The sequence below is a fragment of the Bactrocera dorsalis genome, chromosome 1 (genome assembly GCF_023373825.1).
Source record: "Bactrocera dorsalis isolate Fly_Bdor chromosome 1, ASM2337382v1, whole genome shotgun sequence".
NCBI lineage: Eukaryota > Metazoa > Arthropoda > Insecta > Diptera > Tephritidae > Bactrocera > Bactrocera dorsalis.
The window spans coordinates 95,385,708-95,399,588 of NC_064303.1; the positions used below are offsets into that span (position 1 = coordinate 95,385,708).

Sequence of the window (13,881 nt, forward strand, 5' to 3'; positions counted from 1 at the left end):
AAAATGTTTGAAGAGTTTAAATAAACAAAACAAGCTTTTAATGGATAGTGAGAGGTATATTTTAGAGCTCTCTCCCAAAACATATCTTTCCGATAATCTTCTGTTAAATTTTTTCTATCGTCTCATCATTTTCTGAAGCTTTCATTTTTGTAAAATTGACCATTTTTGTTTTTTTCCTAAATTATACCCCAAACATAACCAAAACATAACCTAAACTACTGACAGAAAAGTTAGGCAGATTCTCTCTTTACTCAGTTGTTGTAATATCGAGAACAGTACTCTTTTGTACACAGTTCTGACAAATTGTTTTCCGAAATTCTACCCAAAACCGAACCAAAACAGAACCTAAACTACAGACAAACTAGTTAGGCGGATTATCTGTTTACACCGCTGTTGGAATGACTTCTTATCGAGATCCATCCAACTTCTAACTCTTTGAGAAACAAATATTTGTCTATACCGTTCGTAGTTTGTTATCGATAATAGTTAATTTTCTATCCGCCAAGATGCATATAGTCTATTTTACAGCAATGTGCGTTTCTCTGTCGAGATATTCCTCCAGCAGCAATAAAACTTCAAACTTTACCTAAGTAATGAAGCAGAAATTGCTGGAAAGTAGAACAATATGGTTGGTTGGTTGAAAAGGCGTCGGATCGCAGGCCAATGCACTTTATGCATCATTCGGCACACTCAGTTTCCTAGTGGCACTCAATTAAGCCCTGTCCAGCAACTCAGAGGATTTGGTAAAATACCTAATTTTTTTCAACACCAACTTCCCAATGTCTTTTATGTTGGAACATTGAGAGCCGTCTCAACCGACTAAGGCTGGGAATTCCCAAGCATAATGTTCCACCTACTCCTCTTTACTAAGTTTCAAAAGATAAGAACTCAGAGGTAGGTGCCCTCTGATGACCCCCAGAATGTTACTCTCTTTTAATTGACATAGCAGCAATTTGCTCTGTCCCCAATCAACATTAGGGCAATTCACAATCTGGTGCAAATGGTCTTGCATATTTGCAATTGCAAATGAGCGAGGCTTATTGTTGCTTTTACACTAACAAAATATACAGCGAATTTGCAATTGCAAATATGCAAGACCATTTGCACCAGATTGTGAATTGCCCTATTACTTCAAAGAACTGTTGTGGTATGCCATGCGTTGCTAGTGTTCCAAGACCTAAGGCGTTGATCCGGAGTAGATTACTGCAAGCATCGCTTGAAGGAGTTGAAGATCTAGAGCAGCCCCCGAACGGGTCAACTTTTCTGACTTTTCGTATCCTTTTATTCCTATGTGACGAGGTTCTGAAATGAGGCATCTTAACGTGTTTCCCACTGAAAGTCTAGTTTTTGCCACCTTTCATAACCTAACGCAGTGAGACTTAGTGTGGCTGCTATGATCAAAGTCTTAAACCTGAAATGGTGGTATAAAGTAAAAAAAATCTTAGTTAAAAAACTATTTTGTTGGGGATTCTAACAAGACGAAGCATATTCAAGTATTCGTGTGAACAAAAAAAAGATACTCAGAGCATTAACGTAATCTAGTTTTCAGCCAGTTTGAGCACCGGATCAATGGACTCTAAACTGCTCAGCTTTGTCAGTAGTACTATGAGGTGGGATTGTGGGTACGTTCTTTATCTAAAAAAATTTTTAAAACTTGATTTTAGCAAAAAAGTAATATCGAGTTTTTCAATAAAATCGCTTCAAAACAATTCGGGATAGCAATGAAATTCTTTATTCCTGTGAAAGAACATTCGATACCTTTATGAATGGAATCCAATTTCTTTTGCATGGCCACCACGGTCACGCTTGCAGACTCTGAACCTTATTTTCCACGGCTTTCAAGCATAAATCGGCCGATACTGATGCAATTTCACTTTCGATATTCGTACGAAGTTCATCAATCGTCGGTGGCTTGTTGGTATAGACCATAGACTTGGCGTAGCCCCACAGAAAATAGTCTAACGGCGTCAAATCGCACAAGCGAGGCGCCTAATTGACTAACCAATTCCGTGAGATAACACGTTCATTGAACTTTGATTTTAATAAATCGATTGTGACATGTGTGGCTTCTGACGCCGTCCTGTTGAAACATTGTCCAAGTCCATATCATCCAATTCGGGCCAAAAATATAATATTCGGTTATCATTGAGCGATAACGATTCCCATTCAGTGTAACGTGCAGGTCTTGATCATCACGGAAGAAGTACGGCCTAATGATGCCACCGGCCCTTAAACCGCAACAAACTATAATTATTTCGGCATGAAATGGTGACTCATGTCGTGCGTGTGAATTTCCGCCTGACCAATAACGCATATTTTGCTTATTGACGAAGCCATTCAGCCTGAAATGAGCACCTTCGCTGAAGATGATTTTTCGATGAAAATCCGGATCATTTTCAAGTTGTTGCTCAGCCCAATTCACGAACATACGATGATTCTGGTGGTCAAGCGGCTTCGGTTCTTTTATCTTGTAAAGATGTATGCCAAGAACTTTTCGCAAAATTTGCCACAAGATGCCCAACGCTTGAGAACGACGTGTTAGAGACTGATTTGGGTCTTCCTCACTTGATGCGCTAACGGCAGCAATATTCTTGACACTACGGTACTGCTTTATCTCATTGGCACGGAACATTTTGTACTATGCCTGTGAATTCAAATTTTCACACTAGCCGCTCAATTGTCGACCTGACAGGGCGATTATCACGACCGTAAATGGGACGTAGCGCTCTTAAAGTTGAGGCCACTGACTCCGATTTTCGGTAATAAATTTTAATAATTTCGACTCGTTTTTGGATATTATATCTTTCCATGATGAAATTACAAATCTTACTGAAGAGAAATATCAAAAGAGCGGAAAAAATATGGCGTCGTTCGCTGTCCCTATCGGTCTACTTTTGTAGCGTCCCTATTTAAACTCTAGTAAGCCTAAATCAACTTCCTAAATTTAACTCTCGGGAATTTATTTTAACTATTGCTTTTATGTTATAAAAGTTTATATTACTTTTAGGTAATCTTGAAGACCATGCTTCAATGTTAATATCAGTCTTACTAAGATAGTTTTCCCATATAATTCTAGAATTGAGGTGAACTTCGTTTTTTAGTAGTTTGTTTTGGGGGGACCATAATTTTGTATAACGTTTTTTCTCAGGAATCACGAGTCTGTCTCGTTAATATCTATGATATCATTTCGCGCAGTGTACCCATGCCGACCGCTCAAGCGAACTCATATATACTACAAGAAAATATGGTTACCTCTTGCAGTATGTACAAGTAACAATTTTAATTGTTTTTTTTTCGAAAACATTGCGGTGGAATTTCAAAATGAGTTATTATCGCTAAGCGATATGTAAATTTTCGACAATTCCGTTTTGACGACAGGAAAGCAAGGGTTGTAAATAGATACATATATTATATACCAGCAGTGGAACGCAGCCTCTAGGCTTGCCTACAAGTCGTACCCCAAAACAAATGATTTATACAAAACTTCTGCCGTCTACATACAAACATATTAATAAAGGGGTGATTTTTTAAGAGCTTTTTTTATAACTTTTTTTTAAAAAAAACCCCACCCGCATAAATTTGCAAAATCTCATCGGTTCTGTATTTGAAACGTTAGATGGTTTCATGACATTTACTTTTTGAAGATAATTTCATTTAAATGTTGACCGCGGCCTGCGTCTTAGGTGGTCCATTCGGAAAGTCCAATTTTGGGCAACTTTGTCGAGCATTTCGGCCGGAATAGCCCGAATCTTCTTCGAAATGTTGTCTTCCAAAGCTGGAATGAGACTTAGACTTGACGTAGCCCCACAAAACACATAGTCTAAAGGCGTTAAATCGCATGATCTTGGTGGCCAACTTACGGGTCCCCCAAAAAAACTTTTTTTTTGTTTTTCTTGAGATGAATTGTGTCCGAAGTTTTTCCATCAAAATGGCCATAGAATCGCGAGCTGTGTGGCATGTAGCGCCATCTTGTTGAAACCACATGTCAACCAAGTTCAGTTCTTCCATTTTTGGCAACAAAAAAGTTTTTGTTAGCATCGAACGATAGCGATCGCCATTCCACAGTAACGTTGCGTCCAACAGCATCTTTGAAAAATACGGTCCATGATTCCACCAGCGTACAAACCACACCAACAGTTGCATTTTCCGGGATGCATATGGGCAGTTCTTGAACGCTTCTGGTTGCTCTATCACCCCAAATGCGGCAATTTTTGCTTATTTACGTAGCCATTCAACAGAAAATGAGCCCTCATCGCTTGAACAAAATTTGTCGCGCGAAACACATTTCGAACCGAACACTGATTTTGGGTAATAACATTCAATGATTGCAAGCGTTGCTCGTTAGTAAAGTCTATTCATGATGAAATGTCAAAGCATACTGAGCATCTTTTCTCTTTGACACCATGTCTGACAATCCCACGTGATCTGTCAAGTACAATGCATGACAATCCTAACCTCAAAAAAATCACCCGTTTTATATACATTGAGAGTCTCTTGACAGCAAACTTCAATGTTGGTAGAAATCTTTGTCGAAATCTTCGTGGAAATCTGCACATAAGCAGCCAGAGTTCAGCTCGGATGTGCGAGCATGTCATTTATTATACGTTTGCTGTATTTAATTTGAGCCGCAACTCACGCCCAGACCGAAAAACAAAAGCAAAACTGCAGGGGGGAGGAGTGAGCGACTCACAAATGCGTGAAAGTAGAGAGCAGACGCAGCGATGGGCAGCTAACGGCATGTGGTTGTGCATATTTGGGTTGTGAGTTACGAGCCGGGGGCGCGCGGTTAAAACTAATGTTTGTCTTAATCTTTGATTTGTTCTTCAAATGTAAACGACAGGAATTAATTTAGATAAATGATTTACGAAGATTTGCGCTGCCACTTGAAGTGAAGCGCCAGCAGTAAGCAGCGTAACGCCATGGTCCTTGGAAGCAACTCGACTGGGGGTGTTTATTGCAAACAAAATAGTGTCAATGGCAAGTGTAGCGCCTCTAGCTTGTCTTCAGTGTATAGCCGTCAAAATGTTTGGGCATGAGTCAATCATCAGCGTAGACAGCGAAGCAGCCAGCTGATGTTAGAATTAATTGCTGCCGCCACTCATCAACTGGCGCTGGAATGCAAACTCCACGCTGCCGGCCGTTGGATTGTAGCAGCCCTTCTAAATTGTAAAATTGTTTACGCAAACACTTTTCGTATTGAAATTTGATTTATTTGCTAATTTGTTTGTAATGAATTTCGACCTCGCTGCACCCGCTCCACCGTCTCCTAGCCGTTATAAGAAGTTTCTTCAAGTATTTACAAATGCTTTATCGCTTTCTTAAGCATTTAATTGGTTAGATAAACACAACCGGCTGCATCAACCGGAAGCTGGAATTTCTTATTCGTTTGTTTCATTTCCGCTTCATTGCTCACGTTTTGGCTAATTTCTTAAGCCAGATATCGCCACTCACACCACACCACAGTCTTCTGTTGATGACTTCTGCCCACTGCTGTTGCTCTGGGCGAATTACTTTATTTGTTTTCGCTTACGGTACTTTCGATTTTCTCTATCATTTGCTCATTTCAATTACGCAATAGTCGTCGGAGTTGAAAAATTGATTCGGCAACTATGGCGAATTGGCTGGCGTCTGTTGGCGACGACTGGTAGCTGAGGCATTGGCGCTTTGAAGTGTGACGAAGACATGAAAAATAGCTTTGATGGAGGCTTTGAAGTTACTGAGAATTTAATTTCACAACTGTTGTTTAGTTTTAATTGCAATTGCCTTTTGATTTAGATAACTTTTCATTTTGTATGTAAATGTTTCTCATTGTGTAGGGAGTTGCAAATTTAAATAGAGAGCAAGTGTTCCGGAAGTTCATAAAATGCAGTCAGAATAGTGGTTATTCTAACTTTTGACTCAGATCTCTTATCATCTTCACAAAGTAGTTGGAAATTGAGATGAAAGGAGAGTGTTCCGAAAGTTTATAAAATACAGACCAAAAATAACCATTCAGTGGGGAGTTGGAAATTTAGATAAATACAGGTAAAAAGTGTTCCAGAAGTTCATAAAATGTAGTCAGAATAGTGGTTATACTAACTTTTGACTCAGATCTCTTGTAATCTTCACAAAGTAGTTGGAAATTGAAATGAATAGAAAGTGTTCCGCAAGTTCATAAAATGCATTCATATTAGTGGCTACACTAACATTTGTCTCAGTTCTCTCGTCATCATTACAGTGTCATGTACTAATTATAGATTCTTATACCTAAACTATCCAGACATTATCCTGAGGTAAACCAATTTGATGCTACTCCAATACCAGATATTCTCACCAGTTTCCGGTTATTAAAATTGGTATTGATAAAACGGGTCAGCCAGTCGCCAGAATTTTTTTAACAAAGAAAAACTTTGACTGACACTCACAAATTGGTTTTAGTTCTTTGTGATCCATTACTATTTCAAAACCTAGAAGACTAGAGAAAGTTCAGTCATTTATTAATATTTCGGACCAAGGCATGTAAAAATTTTCCATTTAAAATGCAGATCGAACGTGATTATTTATCTTTAAATTTCTATAGCTCAGAGGCATTTTAATTTAATATGAATGGGTAGAAGCCATTAGAGGAAGCAGTAATTGTTTACGGATAGGTCAAAGAAGTGGAGGTAAGGTTGGTGGAGGGGTATATTGTCTGAGACTCCCTATCAACTTCACTTTCAGACTTCCTGCCTGTAGTGTTTTCAAGCAGTGGTTGCTGTAGCGGAAGATTTACAGCTCCGGAGTGTAGTCTTCTTCGGAGAAGTGACAAGCCACTCAAATAGCAAGACAGCATGTACCAGATTCGAGTGCACTAAGCGTCTCTTTAAGACTGATTGCGTTTACATTAAAATTTTCAAGTTCAATAACCGCTGAAAGAGTATTTTTGATGACGATAAGCTGTTCAAATAAAGCAATTAACTATTTACGATCCAACGACAATGCTCATTAGAGAATCGTTATATGATTCACGAGAAGTGAGAGACTTTTGACTGTTTGATTACTAATATTTTCTCCGAATATTTGTTTGTTTATTGTATATATTTAAAGTAGTTAAAGAAATAGAAAGAAATAGTCAAAGGTATTATAGTTAAAATATGGATTATTGTCAAAAGATCAATGGAACCGTATATTATATAACAAATTGGCATTCTTTAAGAATCGGAAAACTTTTGAAACCAAAGCGCAACTTCTATTCGATTTGAGAGAGAGTCGTTGGTATTCCTGCTATTGAAGAAGCTCGAATAGAAATTAGAAGTCTGAACAGCAACCAAGCGGCGGGGGCCGATGGATTTCATATCCCCCAAAACTAATACAGCTCTGCAAACTGACGTTGAGCAACACCAAAAGCTCTGTCAGGATCGGGAAAGATCTTTCCGAGCAGTTCGATACCAAGCGACGTTTCAGACAAGGCGATCGCACGGCCTCTTCAGTCTGCAATAGAGTGTACAACATCAGCCTCAGCCTCGAAATACAACGCAGAATAACTCTTGCCAATAGATGCTACTTTGGACAGAGTAGGCAATTAGAAGTAAAGTTCTTTCCCGAAGACCATGTTCTAGAAGTTACTCCTCATCCCCGCTATATAGTGCAGCGGCATGGACAATGACATCATCCGATTAGTCGGCGCTATGAGTTTTCGAGAGAAAGGTTCTGCGGAAGATTTATGGTTCTTTGAGTGTTGACAACGACTAATACTGCAGTCGATGGAACCTGGAGCAGTACGAGATATACGAAGACATTGACATAGTTCAGCGAATTATGAGATAGCGACATGACCTAGTCGTCTGAATGGATGAAAACACTGTAGCTCTGACAGTATTCAACACAGTATCCGCCGAGGGAAGCAGATGAAGAGGAAAACCTCCACTCCGTTAGAAAGACCAGGTGGAGAAGAACCTGGCTACACTTTAAATCTACAATTGGCGCCAAACTGTGAAAAGAAAGAATGACTGGCGCGCTGTTGTAAACTCGGCTTTAACCGCGTAAGCGATGTCTACGGCAATAAAGAAGAAGAACTGCGTTATTCCGTACAATTCCAAACTTTTATTGACATTTGCAAAAGTTTTCGAAATTCTCAATGCGAATGACTTCCTTACTTCTTCTTCTCCTTCAGTGGCGAAAATTACTTTGAAACATACACAGAAAATAAATTCACTAATTAAATAAATTGGAAGCACTTTTACTAACTAGATTAATATCACTAAGCTACAAAACTACAATTGTTCTAAATCTTTGGCTACTTTGGTATTGCAATCACATCAAACGCTTTGTCACACGCTCCGTCTCCTCGATCATAGTGCTTAAAAATTCATTCGGCTTTCGCGCATAGACCACAACTAATTTGTATGGCGCAATAAATTTGAAATCTTTTGTATTGATATCGGCTTCGCGCAGATTCATGTCAGCCACACATTGTACGATATCATCCAGAAAGTCTTCCTGCATGGCTGGAGACATGCGCTCCAAGAAGGGACAAATAGCCTTCACATTATCTGTAACAGCATTTGAGAGAGAGAGAGAGAGTTATTACAAAAAGAGTTATGTAGGTATTTGTCTGAAATTTAGACCAACCTTTCACATTCTGTGTGCCGTCATAAACGTATATCTCATTGCGTATCTCCACAGTGTAGTCCACAAAACCCGTCTCCGCCAACAACTTGCTGAACTCCGCACCCGGATCGCTGCTGCTGTGCAACGGTGAGATGAACTGCTGCACATCACGCATATAATCGCACCATTTCTGCGTCTTCGCCAATGTCAGGTACACATCGTATATGGGATTATTTGCGAGAAACACAAGCAGGCAATCGCCACCACTCACACGCAGCAGTTGGCGGATATTCTGTAAGGCGCGTCTACAAAAACAAAACACACACACATAACTCGTACAAACTTAGCGAGCTTAAAGGCGCATACACTCACTTTTGATCTTGCACCCAATGCAGGCAATAGAAGGAGGTGACATGATCGAAACGATTGCAAAGATGATGTGGCAACTCCGCACAAGCTATGTCGAGCACCTCGAACTGAGCGCGCTTAATATAACCGTAATTTTGGCGCGCGAATTCCACCATACGCGCCGAGATGTCGGTAGACAAAACGGCTTTGAAGTTGGGCGGTAGAAGCGGATATATGTGGTCCATAAGCACATTACCCGAACCGGAACCGATATCGATGATCGTGTCGCGACCGTCAGCGCGCCATTTCATCACTTTGATGTATTCTTGAAAGATTTGTTTCGAGTCGCGGCGCTGTACGGCGCTGGCGCGGTGATAAAGCGAAGCCAGATTCATGTTGTCGGTGGATTTTTGATAAAGATTTTTTTTTTCAAATTTTTTAGATAACTTTTTTTAATAATTTCTTTATATATTTTTTTTATAAAACTTTTTTATTTGAAATTTTTAATTTTTATTTAATATTTTTTTATATTTTTGTATTTTATTTTTTTATTTTTTACAATTTTTTTTATTTACCGAAACCGGCATACAAAACACAAGCGATCGTTACACGAAAGAAATGCAAAAACAACGTTCAAAAACACCTTGCAACACAGCACACTTGCTCTAAACACACTTGTCGTTGAACTTTTGTGTTGATACTCTACGAAGAACGCCGCTTTTTATACTGATCTCAAAATCGTAAGCAACAGATCACAAATCCACCGCGCGATCGCTATGGAATCACCATAAAACACACACACACAGGCACACGCTCTGGAACGCGCACCCAGCCAAACGAATGTAGGCTGGAGCTCACACACATACACATATACAAATACAGTTACCACCCACTTCCCCGCATGGAACTAAAATGATTCAAATTTTCTATTTACATTTCTTATTATTGTTTTGAAATGCGCATTTCCCCAAGTGAGTGATAAAAATCTTCGGGAAACAAGAGAAAAACAAGGGCTAGCAGCGAGTGCTTTACAACACACAAAAGTGAATTCAAATGAGCGGAAAATAAATGCTGGCGCAAACGCCAAATGTTGTAAAGCTATGACGAGTGCAACACACACATATACATATACATATATATGAACACCAACAATTGCAGTTTAAATATTTGTATTTATAGGTGTGTGAGAGCAGAACACCAGCATTAGTTATCTGCCCGTTAGAGGCGAGAGAATATAGAATATTTACATATGTATTCAAAATTTGGAAATGACCTTAACATTTTTTTAACATACATACATATATTTATGTACGTTTATAAGTGTGAGTGTAAATATGTGAAGCAACACTGCATTGTCTAGATCGTGCTAACACCTGATCGTTTGAACTTTACTATGTCTCCGAAGATCGTACAATGAGCGTCAGCATAAAGTTACAGGCTCAAATGAATATAGATAGGTGATTTTTTAAGAGCTTGATAACTTTAAAAAAAAAAAAACGCATAAAATTTGCAAAATCTCATCGTTCTTTATTTGAAACGTTAGATTGGTTCATGACATTTACTTTTTGAAGATAATTTCATTTAAATGTTGACCGCGGCTGCGTCTTAGGTGGTCGATTCGGAAAGTCAATTTTTGGGCAACTTTTTCGAGCATTTCGGCCGGAATAGCCCGAATTTCTTCGGAAATGTTGTCTTCCAAAGCTGGAATAGTTGCTGGCTTATTTCTGTAGACTTTAGACTTGACGTAGCCCCACAAAAAATAGTCTAAAGGCGTTAAATCGCATGATCTTGGTGGCCAACTTACGGGTCCATTTCTTGAGATGAATTGTTGTCCGAAGTTTTTCCTCAAAATGGCCATAGAATCGCGAGCTGTGTGGCATGTAGCGCCATCTTGTTGAAACCACATGTCAACCAAGTTCAGTTCTTCATTTTTTGGCAACAAAAAGTTTGTTAGCATCGAACGATAGCGATCGCCATTCACCGTAACGTTGCGTCCAACAGCATCTTTGAAAAAATACGGTCCAATGATTCCACCAGCGTACAAACCACACCAAACAGTGCATTTTTCGGGATGCATGGGCAGTTCTTGAACGGCTTCTGGTTGCTCTTCACCCCAAAATGCGGCAATTTTGCTTATTTACGTAGCCATTCAACCAGAAATGAGCCTCATCGCTGAACAAATTTGTCGATAAAAAAGCGGATTACGGAACACTGATTTTGGTAATAAAATTCAATGATTTGCAAGCGTTGCTCGTTAGTAAGTCTATTCATGATGAAATGTCAAAGTATACTGAGCATCTTTCTCTTTGACACCATGTCTGAAATACCCAGTGATCTGTCAAATACTAATGCATGAAAATCCTAACCTCAAAAAAATCACCCGTTATATAGATAGATCAGTGTAGAAGGCTTTGAAAATTGGTAAAAAGTGTAAGAAAATCATAGTATGTAGTTAGGATAAAACCCGTTGGGAACAAAAGATAAAATAAGAAAAATAATTTTCAGGCGATCTGTGGCCGGGAAAAGGAAGGGAAGGGCATGGGTGCCTTCTTAAGCGTTAAAAATTAGTTAGCCCGTCCTATAGAAAAAAGTAATATGACAAAATTGTAGGTAATGAAAAGCTCTAAAACTTTTGTATTCACATCTTTTTCACATAACCTCAAAATTTATTTGAAAATTCAAATATCTAAGTTTTTGAGTTTTTTATTTTTATCTTACACAAAAAATATTCTTTCACGAAATTTAGTGTGAATTTACCTTCTTATGTCGCAAATACACTTTATACTTTTTTTTATTTTTTATTAATAATTAAAGAGGAAACCTGATTTTCAAAACCCTAATTTTCCAGCAAAAATTTCCATGTCAAAAATTCTTACTTCAAAACACCGGATATTTTTAAAAAGTCAGTATGCTTTATGTTTATTGAATTCTCTACTTTCTGATCGTATAAAAATATATACTTACACTACTATGGTAAATTTGCTCAAAAAATGCAAGAAAGACCCTACTAAACGTTTCCTCTCCATTTAAAATGAAGAGCAACCAGAGCGCTCTAAAGCAAAACCTTCTTATCTACAACGGAAATATACTCGTACTACAAAATTTAACTTTTCCGCTCATTAATCACTATTGGACAGTAGCTGTCGACTAGAACTCGACCACATGACTCACAGGGTTCTAAACATCCACTGAACACAACACTCTGGAAGCAGCAAACACGAGCTCACTACTGTTTCTAGTTAGTGTGAGAAAAAATAGGGTTAAGAGAGAAGAACAAGCAAAGAGTAATAATAATATCTGCTCTTTTTTAATAAAATTTCTTTAAAACTAATACTGTTAAATATTAGGTTATGTTCTAGTTAGATTATATCTATGGAGGGTACTCAGAAATAGAAAGCAAAAATCAATTATTCACTATACTTTTTGAAAAGAGTAAGTATAAAAGTTAAGGAAAGGTGTGCTCCACAAGCCGCTGTTTGCTAGTTAGGCTTTTCACATGATTCCAACCGACAATTTCTCAGTTGAAAATACAAATCGAAGAGATTATATTGATGTTTGGATAGTTTGAAAACCCCATAATATCGAACTAAATTAGTAGAGTAGTAGTTAGAGAGTAAATCTTTTGTAATTAAGACCAATTTTCCCCTCCTCAATCATATTTATAAATTCATTACTGCAGTAACAAAAAACGTAATCAGATCTCTTGATACCATTTTTGATTTTATTTCAATTAGTTCTGAAGATAACTGAAAACCGATAAGAAATACTCATTAATTCATTTATTGACAAATTTAACTATACAAAAGAGGTATCGACTAATAGTTAATATGAGAGTTTAGGCAAAATTGTCTTATTTGTTTAGTTATATCAATAAGATAGTACTCTCTGTAACATTAAACTCTCTTTCTCCACAAATAGACTGATCAAAAATCAACCAATATTACTAAGAAAGGGCTAAGTTCGAGTATAACTGAACATTTCATACTCTTGAAACTTGAAAGACGAGGAAATACCTTCAGATCTTGGCAAAACTTCATATCAAAAAATGTTGCGAAAGTAAAAATCGTGAATGAATTACAAGCATATTTGGTATTTTATTAAGTTATGTTATAGATCATAGACTATGTTAGCTTTTTAACTATATTTTACTTAGTTCCCGTCAGCGAAAATTATGTTAAAATCATGCTCAGCTGAGTTATATCTGACATAAACTTCACCGAGGAGGCTAAATTTAATATATTGAGTTGATGTACGAATCGTTAACCAGAAGATCGGAGTTCTTCATATTAGAGATAAGAGATTAAAACCAAGCTCTAGACCAACTCCATTCCTGTTCGGCGCAAAACAATTACAATATAATTTCAGATATTTTCCAACACACACGTAGATTTAATTTTGCTAAGAGATCGCGCATATTGATCGATTATACGGTATAAGTCTAACCGATAATTTGATAAACTTTTATAAGATATATGGGATATACTCGTATGGAATTTCAAACTAACTTTTATCTTTTCTTTTAAGAGAAAAAATTGAATTTATAGTACAAAACTTTTAACTTTTGATTAAGAATAATTAATTTTTGCATTCTAAATAAATAAACTATAAACCAGAAATGCAATAACCACCCTCTATAACAATTATAAATCTTCTAGCAAAGAAAAATCAATTCTCTAACTGTCAACCCACTTTTGACGCGCAGTGTATACATACATATATTTATATGATACGTGCAATCTACGAAAATCTTTGACAGCCGAACTTGTTGTATTCGTTTACTATTCGTATATGTGCATATATAGAATATATTTTAGAGAAAGTTTAAATGTCGACATGTAAGAGTACAAACAGCACTTCCGACGTCGTTCTTTGACGCAATCTAGCGTTATCGCTTAGTTGTTGCTCATTACAAAAAAAAATAAAAGCTTGCATTTACGATCGTCTGAAAAATTTAACGATCCATTC

General features: G+C 37.5%; 1 protein-coding gene across 1 annotated transcript; it reads right to left on the reverse strand.

Moving 5' to 3' along the window:
* Window positions 1-8,176: 8,176 nt before the first annotated feature.
* On the reverse strand, window positions 8,177-9,916 carry LOC105228715 (juvenile hormone acid O-methyltransferase). The gene is made up of 3 exons (XM_011208655.4): window positions 8,941-9,916; window positions 8,590-8,873; window positions 8,177-8,510 (listed from the first exon to the last, which is right to left on the reverse strand). Exons 1-3 carry the CDS (start codon window positions 9,309-9,311, stop codon window positions 8,272-8,274), a joined length of 894 nt encoding a protein of 297 aa, XP_011206957.1. The 5' UTR covers window positions 9,312-9,916; the 3' UTR covers window positions 8,177-8,271.
* Window positions 9,917-13,881: the final 3,965 nt, after the last annotated feature.